This window comes from Hypanus sabinus, chromosome 27 (assembly GCF_030144855.1).
Source record: "Hypanus sabinus isolate sHypSab1 chromosome 27, sHypSab1.hap1, whole genome shotgun sequence".
NCBI classification, from domain to species: Eukaryota; Metazoa; Chordata; class Chondrichthyes; order Myliobatiformes; family Dasyatidae; genus Hypanus; species Hypanus sabinus.
The window spans coordinates 8396936-8422793 of NC_082732.1; the positions used below are offsets into that span (position 1 = coordinate 8396936).

The 25858-nt window shown below is 39.6% G+C and overlaps 1 protein-coding gene across 4 annotated transcripts in view; it reads right to left on the reverse strand.

Annotated features, from left to right (window-relative positions):
• Positions 1 to 25858, reverse strand: part of mtor (mechanistic target of rapamycin kinase) — a 342240-nt gene that overhangs the window by 291022 nt on the left and 25360 nt on the right. For all 4 annotated transcript variants that reach the window (XM_059951708.1, XM_059951709.1, XM_059951711.1 and 1 more), the window contains 6 exons: positions 23106 to 23259; positions 20587 to 20695; positions 19357 to 19589; positions 13832 to 14032; positions 13293 to 13427; positions 1992 to 2267 (listed from right to left, as the gene is read on the reverse strand). In XM_059951708.1, the coding sequence (XP_059807691.1) occupies positions 1992 to 2267; positions 13293 to 13427; positions 13832 to 14032; positions 19357 to 19589; positions 20587 to 20695; positions 23106 to 23225 (1074 nt within the window). In that variant the 5' untranslated portion in view covers positions 23226 to 23259. The remainder of the gene's footprint in view (positions 1 to 1991; positions 2268 to 13292; positions 13428 to 13831; positions 14033 to 19356; positions 19590 to 20586; positions 20696 to 23105; positions 23260 to 25858) is intronic.

Below are 25858 nucleotides of genomic sequence, written 5' to 3' on the forward strand. Positions count from 1 at the left end.
TCCAAGATTTTGTTTTTATTTAAGGATTTCCTTGATATTTTCAGAAGATACCCTTGACCAATGTGGCTTATATGGGACTCCAGACCTATTGATGCAAGTGTTACAATCTCAGCTGGGCTAAAATAAACATGCACTCAGCTTAGAAGCAATTAAAAAAGATCAATGATGACCAGCTTTGCCAATAAGTCCATGCCAAACAATTAGATTTTAAAACTTCAATTCATGAAGATATTTCTTTCAATTACTTCTGCCTCCTACAGTCTTTAAAGTAGTTTTGATTTAATGTTATTTACAAGTCTCACTACTCTCAAGTAGGAAACTATTTCCTACATCATTGAACACCTTTATAGATTTCTTCTAATTTTTGAGTGCTATCACCACAACCTTTCACCAAGTACTAGGTTCTCAGTAGGTAATGTAAATGCTCTTTTATAATATTGTAAATGTATGAATTTGTAGTTAGACTAGACCACATGGCCCATCCAACCTGCACTGTTATTCATAAAATCATGGTTGATCTTACCATAACCTTAAGTCTCTACTCCTGTCTACAAGGTAATCTTTTGCCCTTTTGCTAAATCTTTCTACCTCTGCCCTGACAATATTCAAAAATACTGCTTTACCACAGTTTAAGAGTTCCAAAAGATCATAACATGTGGAGGTAAAAATATCACCTCATCTCTGTTAAGTGGGTGGCATCTCTTTTTAATGGATGGCATACAGAAGTTGCAATATCCAATTTTGATTACTTAATTCTATCAGAATTTGGCAAATATGACTTCTATGCACATTTTTTCCCTACAAAATTTACAGACTTCTAATTTACATACATTGAAAACCAATTATTTAAAAAAAACAGAACTCAAGTAAATTATCTTTCAAAAAGTGACTAATACAAAAGTCATTCACACTCAACCTCAAAAGTTACATTAAATGTTATGACCTAGATGATGGTGAGAGCTGACTGAATAGCAAACTTCAAATCAAAATCAGAGACCAGTACAGCACAGGAGCAGGTTCTTCAGCCCACATTACCTCTGACAAATTAAACTAAGCTCTTTTTCCCTGCACATGATCTATATTCTCCTATTTCCTATGTATTCACGTGTCTAAATGTTTCTTAGCTCCCATTGATTCATCACTGCTTTCAACACTATCCCTGGCAGCATGTTCCAAGCAACCCACCATTCTTCAAAAAAAAATTGCCTCACATTTCCTCCCACCTTGAATGAACATTCTCTACTATTTGACATTACTGTCCTGAGAAAAACATTCTGATTGTCTACATTATCAATGCCTCTTAGAATTTTATAAATTACAAATCAGGTCTCCATTCAGCCTCACACACTCCAGACAACACAACCCAAATTTGTCATAACTTTCCTTTTAGCTCATACCCTCGAATTCACACAGTGTCCTAGTAAGCCTCTTCAATATACTGCTCAAAGCCTCATACATGCTTTTTCTAATCAGACAACAAATCCTCCGCCTGCAACTAGATCCTCAACTTCCTGACCATCAGATCGCTATCAGTAAGGATAAGCAACAACAGATCTGCCGTGATTATTCTCCTGGTGTTTCACAAGCTTGCATCCTCTGCCTCCTACTCTACTCCCTGTACATTCATGACTACGTGGCTAGATTATACTTTAACTCTATGGATAAGTTAACAGATAATTTCATGGTATTGACTTGGCAAATCAAAGTACAAAAGGAGATAGAGAGCTAGAGCATCAATGATAACAATCTTTCCCTCAATGTCAGCAAAACAAAACAGCTGGTCATTGACTTTACGAAGGCCGACAGTGTACATGTCTTTAGCAACAATTGCGGTAGTGGAGAGTTGAGAGCTTCAGGTTCTTAGGAATGAATATTATCAATAGTCTGTTCTGGTTCAATCATGGTGATGCCACAGCCAAGCAAACCTCTTCTTCCTAAGTATGCTAAAGAAATAAAATTGCCAATAACACAGAATAAAAGTTAGCAATTACCTGCTCAATCCGTGCTTCCATGTGCTCGCGACAATATCTACTTTCCACCAAAGTTGGTTTGGCTGGAGCAGGAGTGGCGCCAAATACTGAAATGCTCTGGGGTGTATTATATCCAAGAAGACCCAGAAGTGCATTTGATTGCTGGGGCTGTGCAGACTGGAAACTTGTGAAGGATGTAATATGTCTGGGTTTTGCTCCAAATCCCATCAACTCCTTGCAGTATTTATCATGTACTAATTGTTGCTGAGTGATATCTTCCATTTCCTCACGCAGGCGCTTTGATAAAAGAAAATTTAAAAATAACAATTATAGATCAAATCTGTAAGAAGCAACATTTTCAACATTAACATGAAGGCGGCCTGTTCTTAGCCCAAACTTGATTTCTCTTATACTAGCAGACTTTCAATCCCTTACTTGTGAAATGACATTTAAATATCCATATGATTAATCAATTAATGTCTTTTATTTATTTTCTTCTATTACTTGGAGAGCAAACACTTAACACAGGAAAGGATGTTCACTTGACCACAGATCCTTCTGATATGTATTTAATAGTGAAGGCTTAAAATTCATTGTTAAAGAGATGCCTGACAAATACTGTCTGCACTTCACTTGGAGGGGCAAGTGGGGGAGGACTGGAGATCAGTTTCAAAATTGAAAAGGATCCTGCGATTAGGCCTTAGGTATCCCAAAACCCATATAAGCACAAGAAATGCGAAGAACATGACAAGTCAAGCCTAGAATTAATTTCACAATTCTTGGAAATTCACATAGGGCAGTTGATTTCAGATAATGCTTCCAGATTTAGAAGACTCAATGCATTTTATGCTTGCTTCAAAGTGGAAAATAAGACTACACCTATGAGGATCCCTACAGCACCCAGTGACCCTGTGATCTCTGTCTCGGAGGCTGATGTCAGGCTGTCTTTCAGGAGGGTGAAACCTCGCAAGGCAGCAGGTCATGATGAAGACCCGATAGGGCCCTGAAAACCTGTACCAACCAACTGCTTGGGGTGTCCAGAGACATTTTCAATTTCTCATTACTATAGTCAGAAGTTCCCACCTGCTTCAAAAGAACAACAATTACACAAGTGCCCAAGAAGAGCAGTGTGAGCAGACTCAAGTCTACAGTGATGAAGATGGTTGGTCATGGCTAGAATCACTTCCTGCCTCAGCAAGGACCTAGACTCACTGCAATTTGCCTATCACCACAGTAAGTCTATACCTGACACAATCTCACTGGTTCTTCACGCAGCCTTGAATCACCTGGACAATACAAACACTTATGTCAGTCACGATGCTGCTTACTGACTACACCTCAGCATTTAACACCATCAATCCAACAGTCCTGATCAAAAACCACCAGAACCTGAGCATCTGTAACTCCCTCTGCAACTGGATCCTTGACTTCCAAACAAGAAAACCACATTCTGTGCAGACCAGTAATAACTGCACCTCGCTGACAAACAACATGGGCGCACCTCAGGGCTGTGTGCCGAGTCCACCGCTCTACTTTGTCTACACCCATGATTGTGTGGTTAGGCACAGCTACAAATTTGCTGATGATACAACCACTATTATCGGCAGAATCTCAGATGGTGATGAGAGGGGATATAGGAGCAAGATATAGTAGCTAGTTGAGTGGTGTTGCAGCAACAACCTTGAACTCAATTTCAGTAATACCAAAGAACTGATTGTTGACTTCAAAAAGTGTAAGAAGAGAGAAAACACACCATTCCTCAGAGGGATCATAAGTGGAGAGAGTGAGCAATTTTAAGTTCCTGTGTGTTAGATTGTCTGAGGACCTAACCTAGTCACAACGTATTGATGCAGCTATAAAGAAAGCAAGACAGCAGCTATATTTCACCAGGAGGTTTTGGAGATTTGCTTTGCCACCCAAAACAATCGCAAATTTCTACTGATGTGCCATGAAGAGCATTCTATAGGGGGGAGGGGAACTGTTATCTGGATCGAAGTAAGCTGCAGAGAGTTGAAAACTTAGTCAGCTCCATCATGGAGTGGTGCCTCAAAAAGGTGGTGTCCATCATTAAGGATCCCACCACCTCTTCTCATTGTTACCCAGGAAGGAGACACAGAAGCCTAAAGGAACAGACACACTCAGTGATTCAGCAACAGCTTCTTCCCCCACCATCCAATTTGTAAATAGACATTGAACTCATGAACACTATCTCACTACTTTTTTTAGTTACACTACTTATTTAACTTGCATGAGGACCTAAATGAGGGGCAGGGTGTCTTAAAGAGGTGCCTGTTTGAGGTGGCACATGTTCAGTGCAGGCCCAATGGAAGAGTTCATTCTGGTGAATAGGCTTCTAGAAAATGGTTAGTTATTGACCAAGTTGCTGCGCAGTCATTGTAACTTAGTATGATGAACATCTTTGTAGACAATCGTGATTGTGAAGAAGGATGTGAATTCCTGTGTTTTGTTTTTGTGTAACTGTTCTGGCTCATGGTAACAACTCCCCTGCATTCCAAAGAATGCACTATCCCTTTTCTATAGAGTAAGGCTTCATTTTGTTGTGAGTAGGGAAGAGGGAGAGAGGATGTGGTAAGGTGAGGTGTATTATTTCAGACTTATATTTTAGATTTGTAGTTCTGAAGGTGTGATGTTTACATTTTCTCTTTTATCTTTTTTGTTACTTTGTCATTTTTTGCACTGTAAATATTTTTGCACTTTTTCTAAAAGTTTTTCCACCTTTGCATTGAATGTGCTATTGCGGTCTAATTTTCAATGTTCACGCTTTTATAAGGGCATGTGACCCTCACCAGAACCCTTGGTGTGGCATATATATTTACCTTTTCTTTCCCCCTATATTATCATGTATTGCATTGTACTGTTCCCTCAAAGTTAACAAATTTTATGGCATATGCCAGTGATGTTAATTCTGATTCTGAACTAGATTTAAATAAGTTAATCATATGGACCATCTGTGCTGGTGGCGTATCACTATCTTCAAAACAAGAGGTCCCAGGTTCGAATCCGACCAGCTCCTTGCACGCCTTCCATCTATGCTGGGTTGAGTGTCGAGCTCACAACTCAGCCTCATAACACTACTCATCACAGCCAAACGCTGAAGAAACAGCAAGGTTACTGCCCGATCTGCCAACGAAGTGTGGGGAGGAATTTTAAACATCTCTCCGAAGCTGGATACTGGAATAAAAGTAACAAAAATGGTAGGAGTGCTGCAGGCTGAATTTACATCCTTTCATTTTACTCTGACCTTTTCATGACTCTCTTGATCTTAAGGAGTGGTTAGAATTTTAATCAGTATGGTGAATTTTAAATTATGAGCTAATTAATACATTGCCATCAGAGGACTAAACTGAATGACAGCTTGTGGAACTTGCTGCATGGCGAGGTCACATTACCGTAGGAACATTCTATTAGCTGGAACACAGACAGAGACAAAGCAGCTCTGTTATGAACATCCAGGCATACAAAAGATTAAGTTATTGGCCTCAGCCTGGCTTTTATAGTATTCTGGATAAAAGCAAATATTATAAAGTTACAGTATGAACAAAAATAAGCAAGAGCATGATCAGAGGGTATACTGGTACATGTCTACTATTGAAGAATTATGTGAAACAGTTAAGACAGCCATAAGAATGTTGATCCTGGAATCTGGAGCAACAAAGAATTTGCTGGAAGAACACAGCAAGGTGAGCAGAAAAGAATTGCTAATATTTTGGGTCAAAACCTCACATTCAAACTAGAGTGCAGCAGCGATGTGGCCAGCATGACGAGAGGGGGAAACAAAGAGACAGCATCTAAGGTGATTGGTGAACTGAAGCACGGTGAAAGGTGACAGGCAGGTTACATCAGGTATGGGAGAGGAATGGATCAGAGACAGTGGTAGGACAGATTCTCCTACTGCTTGCAAATTTCTAAAGATGTACCATGGAGAGCATTCCAACTGGTTGCATCACTGTCTTCGATATGTGGGGGGGAGAGAGGGAGGGGGCACATGCACAGGATCAAAATAAGCTGCAGAAAGTTGTAGATTCAGTCAGCTCCATCATGGGGACTAGACTCACTAGCATCCAGAACCCCTTCGAGGAGTGATGCCTCAAAAAGGCTGCATCCGTCATTAACAACCCCGATCACCCAGCACATGCCCTCTTCTCATTGCTACCATCAGGAAGATGAGACAGGAGCCCGAAGAAACAGCTTCTTCCTCTCTGCCAAATGGACAATGAACCCATGAACACTACCTCACTACTTATTCTACACTACTCATTTAACATTTATATATATATATATATATATATATATGTGTGTGTGTGTGTGTGTGTGTGTGTGTGTGTGTGTGTGTGTGTATATATACACACACACACACACACACACACACAGAGACAATAATTAAGTTTTTTATTATTACATATTGTAATATATTGCTGCTGCTTAACAACAAATTTCACGACAAATGGCAATGATATTAAATCTGCGATAGTGGCAAAGAAGGGAAATTAAAATAGGTGAGCAAGGTGGGGATTAAAGGGTAGTGAGGACTGGGACAGCTGCTGAAGTGGGTTAATAAGGAACAAAGCACTATCAGTCCTGGAATTTGAAAAGGAGGTGATAATAGAAATCATTAAAATGGCAGATGGAAGCAGGTAATGGGAGGTTGGGGTGCACTGTGTGGGTAGTTGGCACACTGAATGTGGAAAAGGTGGGGATTGGGGTAGTGTCTACCTGAACGGAGGGTTAGCAAGAGAGAATACTGAAAGTCAATGTCCATGCCATTGGGTTGTAGATTCCCAGAGGGAAAATGAGGTATTATGTCCTTCCTCTAATTTGCACTGGATCTCACCCTCGCTGTGAAGAAAGCCAAGATGGACAGGTCATTATGGGAATACAAAGGGAAGTTAAAATGGCATGCAATTGGGATATTGGGATGCCCATTGTGGACAGAGTGCAGGTGCCCTACCCAATAGTCTCACCGTTGTAAAGGAGGTAAAATAATTACATTAGTGATGATAGGGACCCTTTACCATCCCTATAGAACACAGGAGTTAAACTGCTGTGCCAAGAACAAGTTGGACTGTTAAAGCTTTCGGGGGGAGGCTCCATGCTCTCGAGTTTGAAAAGAATGTCATAAAGAAATCTACTTCTATGAGCTGCAAAATCTGAACTGCCCTATTGCACATTATCCACGTGTTATTTGTCTATGTGATTACATTCTGATACTTGCTGTTGCTTTTGCCTTTTTTGAATCTGTAAAATGCACTATTCTGTACCTAGCTGAGCAATATGTATAAAACAGAGAGAGAGAAAAATGGGAAAAGAAACAAAATAGTTCTTTGAAAAGAAGCATCTTAAATTACCTAAAACCTTCCCAACTATTTGTATCTGCTCAGGTAAAGAATCAAATGAATAATTGAAGTGTGAGGAGAAAAATAGACCTTGCTCTGAATCAGAAATTTTAGACATAAAATTAAAATTGTTTGTGGAATAATGAAATAAAACTTATGGCCACTAGCTGATACTTAATAACTGCCATTAATATTGCATGACATTCAATTTCAAAAAGCAGCTCTACAGTATGGCAAGCATTAGCAATGTGATATATGAGCAATGTTGCGAATATTCATTCTCTGGCCATTCCCTTTTCCCTCTTCTACCTTCTGGGAAAAAACACAGGCCCAGTCATCCAGACAAAAAAACAGCTTCTTCCCCACCACAATGTAACAAGGAATTAATCATTTCTTGCACATCCCCTTCCAGGGGGTTGCCACATTCTCAAACCCCTAATCAAATATCAACTTCATTTGCCATGTACGTATTGGGAATTTGCTGTGGTGTGTTGATCAGGGCACAACATGCAGCAAAAAAAATAACAATGGTAAGGAATGATCAATAATATATTTTTTTAAAAAGCTAATAAAATTAAAGATTAGACAACAGATGTAGAGTAGAATGTGCATAAAAAATAAACGCTAGCAGGTACTTACGATGCAAACAATTTTATAAAAGGTGAATTATCTACAGTCCAGTGCAATGACTGGGGGACACAGGCCCAGTCAACCAGACAAAAGAACAGCTTCTTCCTCACCACAATGTAACAAGGAATTAATCATTTCTTGCACATCTCCAACTATCAGATCACATTAAATGCCTGGGGGAAGAAAATTGTAAAATGGCATAAAGTTTTCATTTTAATCACCTTCTAGCACTTTGAAAAGGCAGTTTGCAGGGTGGGTAGCGTCTGCAATGACTTTTTCTGCCTGTTTCTTTGTCCTGGGAACATATAAGTCCTCAGTGACGGCACTAGGCTGGGACTATGCAGCCTGGGAGAAGGGGTTCTTCAGCAAAGTAAGGGGAGTGTCTTCTTTTTGCAATTGTTAATGGAGTGAAGGCCTTTCCAGGCTGAAGAACAATCATCAGCAGAAAACTGGTTTTCCAGTTTGTTGAATATTGGTCATCTTACCCTTTGTTATTCCGTTATCATCAGCTGTTGGTCAAGATGGCACTGGTGAACCACAGCAATGTTCGCCAGGCTACATATATACTTCTAACTATTCTTTGAATTACTCTCACTGCAATCTGCAGTAAGGAATTTCCCTTTAAGTAACATAATTTTGAACCAACTTAATGAACTACAGATTTCATGATCCTTCCCCCTGCCAGTTGATTGCTGAATGGACAATAAACGTATCAACACTCTCTCACAACTTTTTTTGCACAACTTATTTAACATATATATTCATACTGTAATTCAGTTTTTTTTCTCTATTATGTATTGCATTGTAGTACTGCCACAAAGTTAACAAATTTCATGACATACGAGGGGTGATTGATAAGTTCGGGGCCTAAGGTAGGAGGAGATGAGTTATACAGCTCTGGTTACATGCAAGTGCAGTTCAACTCTTTGAGTGATTATGCAGGAAGTTTGAAGTTAATAACTTTTGTGGTATTTCAGTTTCAGATAATTGAAAATTGCAAGTAAGCACTGTCTGAGAAAATGGACAACATCAGCCTTCGTGCAGTCATCCACTACCTCAGTCTCAAGGGCTTATCACCCAAGGAGGTCCACAAGGACATGGTGGCAACACTAGGGGACTGTGAAAAATAAATGTGCTAGGTTTTCTAAAATTGACTCCTTCTACCTTAAGCCACAAACCTATCAATCATCCCTCGTATGCCAGTGATATTAAACACGATGCTGATTCTGACTCTGCGTGTGCATGTATGACATCTTTAAACGGACAAAGGTACATCATCATGGCCGAAGCATGGTAACCTGCCTCCAGAAACACTTACATCCACAGTGATGAAGCATATCGACTTTGCCTGAGGAGTGATTTGGATTTGCTCCAATTTACCTACCAGCGCAACAGGCCCACAGCAGATGGCACCCATTGGCTCTTTCCTCAACAATGGAACAATATGGACATCAAAGTTGCATACTGTACATCAGGATGCTCTTTATCGACTACAGCTCAGTATTCAATTTTATCATCCCCTCAAAACAAAGAAAAGCATTTCGGGATGTATACTGAATTCTCTGACATGAAATTCTGCCTTTGAACCTTTGAAATGATCAATAAGCTTCAGGACCTTGGCCTCAATACCTCCTATGCCACTGGATCCTCGATTTCCTCACTTGCAAACCCCAATCAGTTTGGATTGGCAACATCTCCTACACAATCTCCATTAGCACAGGTGCATCACAAGGCTGTGTGCTTAGGCTGCTGTACTACTCACTTTATACTTATAACTGCACACACAAAATGCTGGTAGAACACAGCAGGCTAGGCAGTATCTGTAGGGAGAAGCGCTGTCGATGTTTCGGGCTGAGACCCTTCCTCGGGACTAACTTTTCCTTTTCCTTTTGGTTAGTCCTGACGAAGGTTCTCGGCCCGAAACGTCGACAGCGCTTCTCCCTATAGATGCTGCCTAGCCTGCTGTGTTCTACCAGCATTTTGTGTGTGTTGTTTGAATTTCCAGCATCTGCAGATTTCCTCGTGTTTGATACTTATAACTGGGTGGCTAAGCATAGCTCCATTGCTGATGGCACCACTGTTGTAGGCTGAATCACTGGGGGTGACAAATCAACAGATTGGAAAATCTGGCTGAGTGGTGTCACAACAACCTCTTACTCAATCTCAGCAAGACCAGGGAACTGATTATTGCTTTCAGGTGGAGGAAACCAGAGGTCCATGAGCCACTCCACATTGCAGGATCAAAGGTGGAGAATGTCAGCAACTTTATATTATTTTGGAGGACCTGTCTTAGAAACTGCATCTATAGTAAGTGCAATTACGAAGTTAGCACGGCTGTGTCTCTACTTTCTTAAGTTTATGAAGATTCGGCATGACATCTAAAACTTTGACAAAACTTCTATGGACATTTAGAGAATATATTGACTGGTTACAGCTTGGTATGGAATCTTCAATGCCCTTGAACAGGAAATTCTACAAAAAAAAAGTGGATATGGCCCAGTCCATAATGGATAAAGCCCTCCCCTGACTGAGCTCAGAACTTTGATGGAGCAAAGTAGCATCCATCATCAGGGACCCCTATCACCCAAGTCATGCTCTCTTCTTGCTGCTGCCATCAGGAAGAAGGTACAGGAGCCTCAGGACTCACACCATCAGGTTCAGGATCAGTTATTACCACTCAACCATCAGGATCTTGAACCAAAGGGGATAACTTCACTCCAACATCACTTGCCCCATCATTGAAATATTCCCAAAACCTGTGGACTCACTTTCAAGGATTCTTCATCTCAGTTTCTCAATATTTATTGCTATTTATTATTATTAATTCTTTCCTTTTGTATTTGCACCACGTTGTCTTTTGAACACTGGTTGAATGCCTAGTTGGTGCAGTCTTTATTGATTCTATTTTGGTTATTATTCTATTCTAGATTTATTGAGTATATTTGCAAGGAAATGAATGTCAGAGTTGTATATAGTGACATACGAGGCTTGATTGATAAGTTCCTGGCCTAAGGTAGAAGGAGTCGATTTTAGAAAGCCAAGCACATTTCTTTTTCAACATAGTCCCCTCCTACATTTACACACTTAGTCCAGCAGTCGTGGAGCATACAGGTCCTTTCTCTGTAGAAGTGGCCCACAGCAGGGGTGATTGATAAGTTTGTGGCCTAAGGTTGAAGGAGATGAATTATACAGCTCTCGTTACATACATGTGCAGTTCAACTCTGAGTGAAAATGCAGGAAGTTAATAACTCATTTCCTTCTACCTTAGGCCACAAACTTATCAATCGCCCTGCTGTGGGCTACTCCTGGAGGTCCAAGACATCGACTTCTACAAAGAAGGGATTCGTATGCTCCACGACCACTGGATAAGTGTGTAAATGTAGGAAAAATGAATCTGCTGGGTTTTCTAAAATTGACTCCTTCTACCTTAGGCCACAAACTTATCAATCACCTCTCATATATGTACTTTGATAATAGACTTACTTTGAACCTTGAATCACTATTACATATGTTCAAGATTCTAGTTTATCATGTGTATATTGAAACATTGTTTACAGTAACAACCAACAGTCCTGAGGATGTGTTGGGAGTAGCCTGCAAGTATTCGCCACACCTTCTGACATCAACATAGCTTGCCCGCGATACTCGCAGAAGAACACAGAACACAAGAAACAAATCAACAGCAGCAAAACAGGCCCCATTTCTCCCTCCCCGACACAAGCCTCCAGCAGACTTGGGCCTACAGACACTAGACTTCAGCTTCCCCAGTGGACTCACAAGGACCCACAGACCCAGCTCCAGTTCGACTCTTGTGTTTCAATCCTCAGTATCAACCACAGGATCTGTCAATCACCAAACTGTAGGCCTCGAATGCTGGACTCACCAATGACTGGAACCCGATCACTGGGCTTGAACTCTGGTCTGACCAAATCGTGAACCTAAGAGATCCTGCCTGCATGGAACTCTGACTCCAATACCTGCCAGCAACTCACTGATCTGGGAGGATCCTCATCCACTTTCTGGCAGCCTGACAACAGACTACAGTTGTCCCAAGTCTGCATTGCTGGTCACTGAATGCGGAGTGGAGACCTAGACTCTGGCCTGAGCTCTAATTTCTCCACCTCCCTATCGCTAAACCCTAACCTAACCCCAAACTCCCTAATATCCTCACAAACTTAAAAATCAGTTTAAAAAAAACAAAAAAAATCTAAGCTATGACTCAATGAAGGTTGCAGCTCTGTGCCATCTTAAGATTTGTGCTACTTCAGCTTGTATGACCATCTTTGCACCATTTCATGGTGTTTGATTGGTATTTATTATTACAATGTATACTGTTGGCTATATAAGCTTCACATGAGCAAAGACTGTATTTGCATCATAATATATATGACAACAAACTTATCTGACCTGGTGCAATCCAATATTTTTGACTATTTTGAAATAATTGGAAAAATCCAATAATTTTTTCCAAAATAAGTAGTTAGTACTTGAATACATTGGTGCAAAGACTAACAGAGCTAACAGTGGTTTTGTCTATAGAAAAATGACTCTAAGTATATGCACATAAAAACATTTCAGAGCAGCTATCCTTGAATCCTTTAAATTCCTCAATGTTATTATTTGGAGGATCTGTCCTGTGCCTAGCACACAAGTGCAATTACAAAGAAAGCATGGCAGTGCCTCTATATCCTCAGGAGTTTGCGAGGATTCAGCATGACATCTAAAACATTGACAAACCTCTATAGATGCGTAATGGAGAAAGTATTGACTGGCTGCATCACAGCCTGGTACGGAAATTCCAATGCCCTCGAATGGAAAATCCTGCAAAAAGTAGTGGATACAGCCTAGTCCATCACGGGTAAAGCCCACCCCACCATTGAGCACATTGACACAAAGTGTTGCCGCAGGACAGCAGCATCCATCACTGGGAATCATTACCACCCAGGTCACGCTCTTTTCTCTCACTCTGCCATCAGGAAGAACTCACAGGAGCCTCAGGTCTGGCCTTACCAGTCATGCGTTGATTCTATTATGGTTATCATTCCATTATGGGATAATTTAGTATGCCCACAAGAAAATGAATCTCAGGCTTGTAGATAACGTGTGTTTCTGCCCGTTATGCCACTGGCGTTTAGAGCAGCAAAGAAGGTCCTTCATGTCTGGTAGTGTTCAGAGCTTCCTTCATCATATACGTACTTTTGACTTTTCTGTACTTTGATAATAAATTTACTTTGCACATTAATGTAGACAAATTTCTAGTAGAGTCTATGTCATGGCCACATAATGTAAATACTTGTGGATTATTGCAATAACTCGTATAAATAAATCTTGAACCTACCTCACCCTCCATGCTGCTTATACGAATCAATTCATTTAGAATAAGCAAAGCACCGTGTATACGGTCATCACGATTCAACCCTTTCTCTTTAGCCAGAGTCTCATCAAATCCTTTCTCAGCCTCGTCAAAGGTTTGCTGGATATAAAACATTAATTTTTTTTTAATCGAAGTGTTTTCAGATTTTAAAAAAGGAACATCAATAGAGTAAGTATGAACATTCACTTCATGACCCAAGCAAAATTAATCGAATATTGAAAAGCATTGAAACAACTAATGCGGGAAAGTTGAAGCCACACTTCATCAAAGAATGCAGCACATAAAATGCATATCTTCATCAACTGAATGAAGATTTCCAAAACCATCCACAACCTAGAACTTTGGGTCAAATTTAACATATGCATGTTAGCTAACGTGTCTTAATTCAATCACCAAAGTTACTGTCTTTGTGATGTATAATTTTTATCTATTCACTGGAAAAGCTCACTGAGCCTTTAACATTGGGTTACAATAAGGAAAGATTCTTTAATCTCACCACTTACCTTGTACCACTGGGGTCTTTGCATTTCTTTGGTCTCTCTTTGAGTGGTGAGAATCAGACAAGCTCGTAAAGCAGCAACAGCGCCTTCCCTTATGGCCTGTTTAGAATCCCAGACTGCATAGAATATATTGTCAAAGAAAGCCTGCACTTGTTGAAAGAAGAAAGTAGGTGCACTGACTGCCAATTCACGCAAAATCAGAACCTATAATGAAAAATGTAGAGATTGCCAGTTACTTATACAAAGCTTAACGTGTAGCCTTAACAAATGGAGAACTGGTATGGTCATTCTTTTCAAGAACCATATTGGTAAGCAGATTTGCTTTAAACTAAAGTTGTTTTTCCTCAAGACAAATTGTGTTAAATTAATTTATTAGGCACTTCACAAAATAAGGTGCGTTTCTTTGCATGAAGAATGAATATATCACAAAAAAAATTGTGATACAATCTAGAAACAGCAGGATATTTGCAACATGTTGATCACAATATTGCAAAAATGTATTGTGTATCTGAGGAAAATAGGTTTATGTGCCTTTGAATTTTATCCCGTTACTGCAGTAAACCCATACCACACAATTCTATTGTCTTCTTTGGATCTCTCAAAATTCCAATGATCAATAAAAAGCACTAATTATCACTCTTTGTATAGAGTATACATAAAATACTGGAGAAACTCAGCAAGTTTGGAGGGAAACAGACAATTAATATTTTGGGTCACAGCATGGCCCATGGAGCTCCTTCAGCATTTAGTCTTGCTCTAGATTCCAGCATTTGTTGTCCCTTATAGCTCTCTGTATTTTTCCAGTAAGTGGATGAATCATACATAAAATCCAAGTTGCATTCAGGGACCTATGCAGAACTAGTTGGTGAAGTGGCTAAAACACCACTGTTTAACTGCAATGATAAGGGTGGAGAGGGGAAGGACGGAGGAGACAGGGAGAGCACAAGATTGAATACTAAAAAAACAAAATGTGAAGCTTTCTGGAGCTAGCTTTCTATCAATCACATTGGCCTGTTTTATGTGATCAGATCATTTCAACACTACGTATATTCACGGCCAAAAGATTTATCAATACAGTCTGCCCTCCTTATCCACGGGAGATTGGTTCTGAGACACCCTGCGGATACCAAAAAACACAGATGCTCAAGTCCCTTATTTAACCTGCCTTACTACGGTTGTCTTTAGGACCCAGTGGAACCCCGGACATTATTTAACATGTCTCAGTGTGGTGGACATTAGGACCCGGCGCAGCTCTGAATCCAGTGTTTCTGCTCATGAAAATAATCACGATTATGATTGAAAATAAGGTGGAAGTAACAAAGCGATTGGAAAGAGGTGAAACGCCATCAGTCATTGGAAAAGCGTTAGGCTACAGTCGGTCAACGATTGGAACAATTTTAATGGAGCATGTGAAAGGCTCTGCCCCGATGAAAGCTACAATTATTACTAAGCAATGCAGTGGTTTAATTATTGAAATACGTATGTGTTTCTTATGTGTTTTATTTGCATAGAAAGGTAAAATATGTACTATATACTAAGAAAGACATTTAACTAACTGACGCTAAATAATACCGGATGTACCTGTTCTGACTTCAAAACCGACTTAAAGTCAGACTCAGGAATGGAACTCATTCATAACCTGGGGACTGCCTGTACCTTTAAGTCATTTCTAAATTACTTACAATTCCTAATACAATGTAAATAGTTGTTATACTGTATTGTTTAGGAAATAATGACAAGAAAAAAATAGTCTGTACATGCTCAAACAACAACGAGTGTTGGAGAGAGAACTTCCGGGTTTTCCCAATCCGCGGTTGGTTGAATCCGCGCATGCGGAACCCGCGGACAAGGAGGGCCGACTGTATGAACTGGCAAAACCCAACAGTGGAAAAAAAATACAGGAGCCTGAATTAATAAACTGTATCTCAGTGTAAACCAGTACCTTCACGAGAAAAGTGGGAAGTGTGGAGCTAAAATAAATTTTCCAGCAATAAAATTTTGTTTCATAAGTGAGGCCAATGAGCATTCCTACATAATTGTAGGAAAATGACGAACTCAACTCCCAATCAAAAGTTGAGAGTTTAAACAATATACCAGACTTAATATACTGCTTACTGCTCGACTTTTTTTTTAAAGTGCCATCTTTTTAGTGATTTAATGTATTGAAATTTGCTTGGTCTGATGTCTTAAGTGATTTTCTTAAATATTGACCTTAATAACTGTTTGCTTAAATTTTTAAAAAATCACTGATATATAAACAGAGCACTGAAAATATTCAGGAAGTTGCTAATCACCTAAGGGCCATTGACCTGAAATGTTAACTCAGTTATACCACAGATCTGTTCAGTATTTCCAACAGTTTGCTTTTAATCCTTAGTAAGATTATGCAAACCTAACCCATCTGCTCCATCATTAATGTAGGAAATGGATAGTTGACACATTGGGTTGAGAGCCTTCTTCTAGACAGGATGAAGGGTCTTGACCCAAAACGTCAGCTGTCCACATCCCTCCACAGATGCCGTCTGACGTTTTGTGTTCTTCACACATTTTGTTTGTTGCTCTATATTACTACACACTGAAAATCTCCTAATTCCCAATCTGTGGTCCAACAACCCCGTTCTGAATTTATAGTACAGATCTTAACTAATCAGCTAATTTTAGATCTTAATCAGAATTAGTTAAGCTAATCTAGTCTATATCTAATTAGCCACTGCTGCAATCTCACTCAACAAAGTCTTAAATTTACAAAAATTTGGGTTTGTAGGCAATTATTGGCAAGTGACTGAGGGAGAGTCTGTACTTAAAATAACAGCTCTGCTCGGAGGAACGTAACCAAGGGGCAATTTGTATGGTCTGGATTTTCTGTGGTCCGAGACTGTCAAGTCTCAAGAGAACCAAATTAGAGTTTAACCTGCAATTAATTGTATATAAATTAGATGCCTCTGACAAAATATGAACCCTTTTTTGGAAAGAGGAAGTAAATGATTTGTTTGATTTTTTTAAAAATCAGCTTTCAGCCTCCCCCAAACCAACATAATGAAACCATTTAAGACAATTGAAAAGAACAGCACTTTAGACAATGAACTTAAATGGAAATCATTTGTTCTCAACAACCTCGTGGTAATGGATTTTACAAAGTAATCATACCAACTTTTTATAAAATGTCAAGAACAATGGATTAGTGGATATGCTGATTTAATTAAAAGCTTGAGGAAATATATTGTGTACAGTTCTGGTCACCGAATTATAGGAAAGATATCAATAAATTAGAGAGAGTGCAGAGACGATTTACTAGGATGTTACCTGGGTTTCAGCACTTAAGTTACAGAGAAAGGTTGAACAAGTTAGGTTTCTATTCATTGGAGCATAGAAGGTTGAGGGGGGATTTGATCGAGGTATTTAAAATTTTGAGAGGGATAGATAGAGTTGACGTAAATAAGCTGTTTCCATTGAGAGTAGGGGAGATTGAAACGAGAGGACATGATTTGAGAGTTAGGGGGCAGAAGTTTAAGGGAAACACGAGGGGGTATTTCTTTACTCAGAGAGTGATAGCTGTGTGGAATGAGCTTCCTGTAGAAGTAGTAGAGGCCAGTTCAGTTGTGTCATTTAAGTTAAAATTGGATAGGTATATGGACAGCAAAGGAGTGGAGGGTTATGGGCTGAGTACGGGTAGGTGGGACTAAGTGAGATAAAGAGTTCGGCACGGACTAGGAGGGCCGAGATGGCCTGTTTCCATGCTGTGATTGTTATATGGTTATATATGCACACTTCTAGCTTGATATTAAGTACTGGCAATAAAACTGGTGAGTTTTAACTGGATGAACGCTTGGGCTCTTATAAATCACAAGGCTGTAAAAGAGCAATATAATTTGATTTCACAATTAGTAAAATCCCCTGTACTTAAACCTGTTGTATGCTTTTGGAATACACCAGATAGAGGCAACCTTCTTCCTTGAATAGAAATGAAAAAACATGAAAGGGTCAGCTTCCCTTGATGTATTCCTGAAACAAGCTAAAAAAACAGATCAAGTGTCTCCAAAACAAGTTTGTAATAGAATGCACAAAAATTAATACAACTTGCAAAGCCCAGATTTCACATGACAAACTGACTGCTAGAAGGCAGAGAGTAGGATAGGACCCTGACGAAGGGTCTCGGCCCGAAACGTCAACAGCGCTTCTCCCTATCAATGCTGCCTGGCCTGCTGTGTTCTACCAGCATTTTGTGTGTGTGTTGTTGTTTTAACTTGCAGGGTGAATGTTTCAATTAGTAGCAGAGTCTAGAATCCATGGTACAGCTTAGTGTAAAGAGAATTCCTTTAGAACTGAGATGAGAGGGATTTCTTCAGCCAGAGGCTGGTGAATCTGTGGAATTCTGTGCCAAAAACCATAATAGGGGAGTATTTAAGGCACAGACTAATAGGTTTTGACTGGTTAGAGGATTAAAGTTTATGGCGAGAATGGAGTTGAGGAAAAAACAGCCATGATTGAATGACACAGCAGACTTGATGGTCTGGATGGTCTCATTTTAATCCATTTCTTATGTTCTAAGTGACTATAATCTCTCACCCACAATGAGAAGCAAGATTAAATGTTTGTAACAATTTCATTCTTCTTGTAACTTGGGAGGCTCATCCAAAAGGTTAAGACGCATGGGCTCAGTGGTGAATTGGCCAGAACTAGCTTTCCCACAGAAGTCAGAGATTTGAAGGGATTTACTCTAGCTAGAGGAGTCTGCGATTGGTGGTGTTTGGCAGCAATCTGTACTGGGACTTCTGCTGTTTGTGTCTATAAATCACCCTGGATGAAAATGTAAATGGATGGGTTTGTAAGTTTGCAGATGTCACGAAGATTGATGGTGTTGCAGGCAGAATATTCTTTGTTGACAAAGAATATAGCCGAGATTTTGATCATTTGCAGATACGGACAGAGCAATGGCACATGGAGTTTATCCTGGCCAAATGTGAAGTACTGCACCTTGGTAGGTCAAAGGTCATTGTTAAGGGTGGGACCCTTAACAATGTTGATCTTGGGGTCCAAGTTCATAGCTCCCTGAAAATGGCTGGAAATGGTTGATAGGGTGGTTAAGAAGGCACATCCATGAGAACAAACAGAGATTTATAAGACTGTGCGAGGCATAGATAGAGTAGACAGACAGTATCTTTTTCCCAGGGTTAAAGTGTCTAAGACCAGAAGGCATGAATTTAAGGTGAGAGGGGTAATATTAAAGGAAATGAGAGAGGCCTTTTTTTTTACACACAGGGAGTAGTGGGTGCCTGGAAGGAATGATGATAGAGGCAGAAAGATTGGGGACTTTTAAGAGATGTTTAGATAGGCACATGAATTTGTTCAAAATGGAAAGACATGAACATTGTGGTGGCATAAGGGATTAGTTTAGTTGATCACTTGATTACTAATTTATTTGGTTTGGCATAACATTGTGGGCCAAAGGGCCCATTCCTGTGCTGTACTGTCCTATGTTCCATATTCTAACTTTAAAATAAGTAAACCCAGTTTAAGACAGCAATTACCGCAGCATGACGCCTTCCTTCATTACGGTCTGCTCCAAGCCATTCAAGTGCACGTTTCACTTCAAACTCCACATATTCTGCCGTAAAGGTGTCACCAGCCATAGAAAGGCGGCCCACAGCTTTTGAAGCCATTTCCATAACAACTGTGTCACTAGATGGGAGTAGATTCCGTAGGTAATTGGCAAACCGTGTAATTCGGGTTGCATTTCCTCCTTCAACTCCAATGAGACTTACTGCATTTGATTAAGAAACAATTTTATACATCAGATAACAGAAAAGACTGATTTTCACATTAATCTATCAAAGAAAAGTCAGCAAAATAATGTAGCCATCTGCTACAACCAAAACCAAATATCCCATCAGTTTAGTAAGAATATTTGAAATATTACCCTTCAAGTTATATTTTCTATGATTATCTTTTCAAAAACAAAAAATCTTGTATCTATATATTTCTTATCTCAACCAATTTAAGCCTTTTGACAGCAGCTCAAGATGAGAGTAAATACACAAACTAAAACTCTGAATATCTAATTTCCAATTATTCAGAAATCCTAATTCAGCATCCAGTTCACCAGGAGATCTTTGCCAAGTCTCCATTCAGGTCACTGAGTGAGGCTTCAGCTCCCAAGCTCACTTTCAAATCACGAAGGACCCAGGCTCCCAAACTCCCCTTACACTAACTAGGACTTTGGGTTCAAGCTCCCTTTAAACCAAGGGTTCCCAGCTGGGGTCCACAGATCCCTTGCTTAATGGTATTGGTCCATTGCATAAGGTTGAGAACCCCTGCAAACAGAGAAAAGCCCTAATTCCCATTTCCCTTTACAATGAGAAATAACCCAGTTCCCAAGGTTCTTTTCAGTGACAGATGCCTTCATTCTCAATTTCTCTTTAAGTTTATTAGTTCTCTTCAATAACATCTAAAAATAAATTAAGTGCGTTAGTCTATTGGTAGGATTAAAACCCAAATACCAAAGCATATTATATTATCAGAATGTTAATACACATGTGCTTTTCAGGGTAAACGGAAAGACTGTGCCACAAACTGATGTCCCTGGGAGTTATTAACGTAAAATTGATTCTATATAATACTAAAGAGAGCATTTATCATCTCAAAATAAGATATCCTAGAGTCTGTTACAATAAAATATAATACCCTTTGCAGATATTAAACATGGCCAGAGATATTGCAAAACAGTTTTTAAATTTCCATTTTTACTAAACCAACCATACCAATTGCCAAGATGCCGCCTTTCCTCTCATTCACATCGGAACTGGAAACCAGTTCGAAAATGTGATGGTTCAGTTCGTCATAGAAAGAAGTGACTTCCTCCTGGTTGACCTATATAGATACATTAGAACTTTTTTTAAAGCTAGTCAAAATGATATGAGTACACAAAGTCTTAAATCCCAATATAATTAATCACAAGATACCAGATGATGCAAGGAATTTATGGCGAACCAGCTCAATATTTAATTACTTACTCATGAGATGTGGTTCCTTAAGGTTGACATAACCGGGGGTGGTAGTGGGAGTAAGATCTCACTCTCTATTAAATGCTCCCAGTGGTATGCATCTCAAATTGGCTCTGACAACCAAGTCCAGCTTCTGACCTTTACATGTGGCTTGGCTACTAAGCCCAGCAGATCTGTTTCTACTGACAAGGAGCAAAGACACACTACTGGCACCATAAAACCAGTAGCTTCAGGCAGATGGGACTCATCAGCTGTACAGAGCTGGAGTCTTTAAGGCAATCTTACGCCAAGTTCAACTATGACTGGCAACTCCTGTGATGCCAATGGTGCCAATCTGCTGTTTCTTTGGATTCAGCTACATGAAGAGGGGAAGCCTGCTGCATGGGGAAAAGCTTGCTCTCCATACTATAATGACCTAGACTGGCCTGCATATAATGTAGTCAGCTGGGACACAATATCTATGGTCAACCCTGACCAATGGAGGGTCTCAGCTCATGAGATGTGATAATGGAAGATAAGAAGAAACAAAAAGGCTGGTCACTTGCAAAAAAAAACACATCAGCATTGGTAATCATAAAATCTCTCATTAGAACAACAGTGATCCTATACATCTCCATTTAAAACAACTTTATTCTTGTTCATAAATGCATTTATCTGGGTGGGGGGGGGGGACTGCTCTGCCTGATTTTGCTGTTAGTTTTACATGGAATTAATGGCAATTCACAGCACATCTTGGGAACATTCAGGACAACATTGTGAATGGCAAGACTACTGGCTTCCCTGGTGACTTCATGGCTGCTGGATTCCTCACAGAATCCTATAACAGACCAGAACTGCTACGAATCTGTTCTCTGATCCTGCACATTAAACCTAAAGCATGATCTATCCACAAGCCCACTGAGGATCATGTGTATCAAAATAGAGATGGGAAATAACTATCTCAGCGTTTTTAATTATTTAAAAGGGCTACGCAGATGTTTGTGAGAAACAATTAGAACAAAACGAATTTTAGAATAATTTAATATACACCAATCAGCATATAAATTTTTGAGAGACATATATAGGTAGATAGTCCTTCTCCCCATGATGAAAATGTCAAATATCAGGGAGAATGCTTTTAGGCAAAAGGGGTGAGGTTTAAAGGAGATTTGCAAGGCAAGTCCACAGAGTGGTAGGCGCCTGGAATGTACTGACATGGCACATGGGAGTTGGATAAAGGTATACAAAATTATGAGGGCCTTGAATAGGGCAAATTGTAGGAAACTTTGCCCCCCTAACAGAGGTATCTACCATTAAAGAGTATATGTTTAGGATATAGGGGGTACAAGATTTAAAGGAATCTGAAGAAAACGTTTATTTTTTCCCCACTGAGAGGGTGCTTGGAAACTGGAATGCACTTCCTGAGTGAGAAGTAAAGGCAGATATTCACACATTTAAGAAGAATGTAGATCAGCATTTGATTCAGCAAGACATAAAAGATTACAGACCAAATGCTAATGAACAGAATTAGTTAGATAAGGAGTTGCTGAGCATGGACAGAATCAGCTTCTGTACCACTGATGAATATGAAACTTTTTTAGATCCAAGAGCCCCAGCTATGACAGATAGCACATTTGGGTTGGAGTTTGCCTGTTTAGTTTCCAGTGAGGTATTATGGACAGGGCTTGCCTTGTCCTATTCATGTCACCAAGTACACTGCTCAGAGCCTTGTCACTGTATCTCAGGACTTCCTTGGACAGTATGACCTTCCAGTACTGCACAACGTAATCCACAGAAAATGGAAACATAGCTGATAAGAACAGGCCAGGAAAGCCTATGAAAATAGCACACTCCAAATTCAGAAGCACTGTTGCACCTAGTAAGAGTTACTGCCTCATAGCTCCAGCTGTTTATTCCCGACCTTAGATGCGGTCTGTGTGGAATTTGCACATTCTCCCTGTGACCATGCAGGCTTCTTCTGGGGATTACAGGTTCCAGCCAAATTCCAAAGAAATGCAAATTGAGAGGTTAATTACTACTATACACAACTGCTATTGATTAGATGAGGGGGAACACCTGGGAAATTTTGATAAAAACACAGGGAAAATAAAATGAGATCAGTGTAAGATTAGTCTTTGGACTTGAGTAAAACAATATGCTTCTATGCTTTATAACCCTAAACTTCAAATCAGCATGGTTAGTAACTAAATGTGATTATACAATCAGTTAAAGAAATTACACAACTTCAAATACTTGCAAATATTTTGACCAGTCTCTTTTTAAATAATTAAGTGTACCTCACGAAGTTCTGTGGTAACATAGTGTTGCAGGTCTTTCGCAGCTTTAGCTCTGGTCTCCTCACTCCGACTCTTCAACCCATTGACAAATTGCTGAAGGACTGATGCTGTTCCTGACATGGCGTAGTCTAATTCACTGCAGATTCTGCAGATTCTTCAGAGCAAAATAAATAAATAAATGCTAGTGCTTGAAAACAACACAATATTATTCTAAACACCAGGTACACTGCAAATGCTGTGGTCAAATCAACACATACAAACACGCTGGATGAACTCAGCAGATTGGGCCGCATCCGCTGACTGCTCGTTTCAACAGATGCTGCCCGACCTGCTGAGTTCATCCAGCTTGTTTGTACAATATTCCTCTATTTGGATTGAGATTGGTATGGCAGAAAAGAGCATCAGAACCAAACCTTAGTGTAATGTATATTACATAAATGTTTCAGTTTTCACTTGTAAAAGCACAATATGTGCAAAGACCCCAAATGTACATTCTATTTAAAATCATTGTAAAGTGGTATCAAAATTATATGAAAAGGGCACTTGAAACAACACATTTTTATTCTGTACAATATTAAGTCACTATAAGGCACTGCAATACTTGGTGTAAACCAAGTCACATTCTTCTTTAATGTTTGACCACACATTGCCTCTGTAAGAAATAATAAATACAAGAAGGTCTGCAGATGCTGGAAATCCAAAGCAACACAGATACATATACACACACACAAACAATGCTGGAGGAACTCAATAGGTCAGGCAGCATCTACAGAAATGAATAAACAATGTTTCAGACCCTAAACTCTTCAAGACTCCTGTTGTCCCTTAAAAGAATGTAGCAGCAACACTGGGACACAATTTCCAAGTTCATCTGCAGTTGCTGCTCACACACATGTAATCACCATGTGCAGGTGGAAGCTTCCTTGCATAAAGCATTCTAGCATGTCCTATCATGCGATAGGCCCAACAAGCTCTACCCACATTCATGCTCAAACAAACTTGACTACATGCCAAACCACACACTTAGTCAGCCATCACAACATGTTTTAAAATATCCCTGATATACAGAAACATTCAAAAACTAAGAATAATCTTTACTTTCTTTAACGGTATATAATTACAGCTAAACATCTCAGTAAATAATTATTTTAAAAAAGATGTACATCATCTTATGCTTACCAAAGTCCATTGTGCCTGTTCCTTCACCAGAATTTACCCAACACAACTTCAGCAGACACTCCATGAGGAGTCTGATATCAAAGTATAAACAGCAAACTTTAGCCACTCAAGAAGTTCAATGTTTCATGGAAACCTTGATGCTGATATTTATATATGCAAATACAGATAGTTCCATGAGGACAGCTGTCATTTCCGTAAGACCATAAGCTATATGAGCAGAATTAGGCCATTCAGCCCATCGAGTCTGCTCCGCCATTCAGTCATCGGCTGATCCAATTCTTCCAGTCTTCCCCACTCCCCTGCCTTCTCCCCATACCCTTTGATGTCCTGGCTAATCAACAACATATCTACCTCTGCCTTAAATGCACCCAATGACTTGGCCTCCACAGCTGCTCGTAGCAACAAATTCCACAGATTTACCACCTTTGACTAAAGTAATTTCCTAGGAAAATTCAGGCCAATAACACAGCAAATGCCCTGCTCAAGATTGAAAGAAATTGCTGAGAGTTGTGGACATAGCTCAATCCGTCATGAAAAGTTGCCTCTCCTCCACTGCCTGTACAGTTCTCACCTTGAGAAAGCAATCAATAGAATCAAAGTCCTCCAAGAGAACCACAACCTTACATTAATTTAAGGCTTGCGTGCCTCAGTGACCCAGAGAACTACATCGGCTGGATTCAGGGCTTTATGCTTTGGCTCTTGGTAAGGTTACCCATGCCAAACAGGTCAAAGGATTGAGGCCAAATTAAGACTGGTCCACTAGTCCTCCAAGTTCAGGAGTTCAGCCTCCTGACTGGTAAAATAAAACTGTTACAGAATCAGCAATAGAAAATCCTTCTACATCTGAGTGGCCAAGCACAGACTTTGCTGCTCTAAACATTAGTAATGTAACGGCATAGTCCCATTCACCCTTCTTATTCTTTCTTCTCCCCACTTCCTTAGGGATGAAAATACAAAAGCAATGAGAGCACAAAACAAAACTCAAAGACACTTTCAACCCACTGTTATAACACATTCAAATAGACCTGTTTTATGACAAGATGGACCTTTGAACTAGCGCTCTATCTTATCATGTCCCTTCTACCTTATAGGCTATCTACACTGCATCACGCACCAGGACATGATGACCAAGGTTACAATATACACCTAACTACTTCGAACTACCAAACATAAAACACTTTTCAATTATGAATTTCCAATTCCCTCTGATAATTTTTTTAAACTCTTCTCCAGGCCTCTCAGTATATATTCCTGGGAAGAGATACCCCAACCTAGCGAGTCAAAGCCTGATCTCCTCTTTCTAAACTAAACCTTCTACAATGGTCATGGGAAAGAGAAATTAAATGCCCATGCCCGTGACACCACTAGCTAATTTATTAACACCTTATTACTTCATATCTTTAATTGTTTGAAGAATTGTCAATTCCTAAAGCAGAGATGATTACCTTACTTTTCTTTAATAAGCTTGTAAAGTTATTCCAAGCTTTTCCCTATCTATAATCCCAATGCACTGATGTACAAGGATGGCAGAATTGTGCTTATAATATTCAAGTATTCAAAAGTTAAGAAACAAA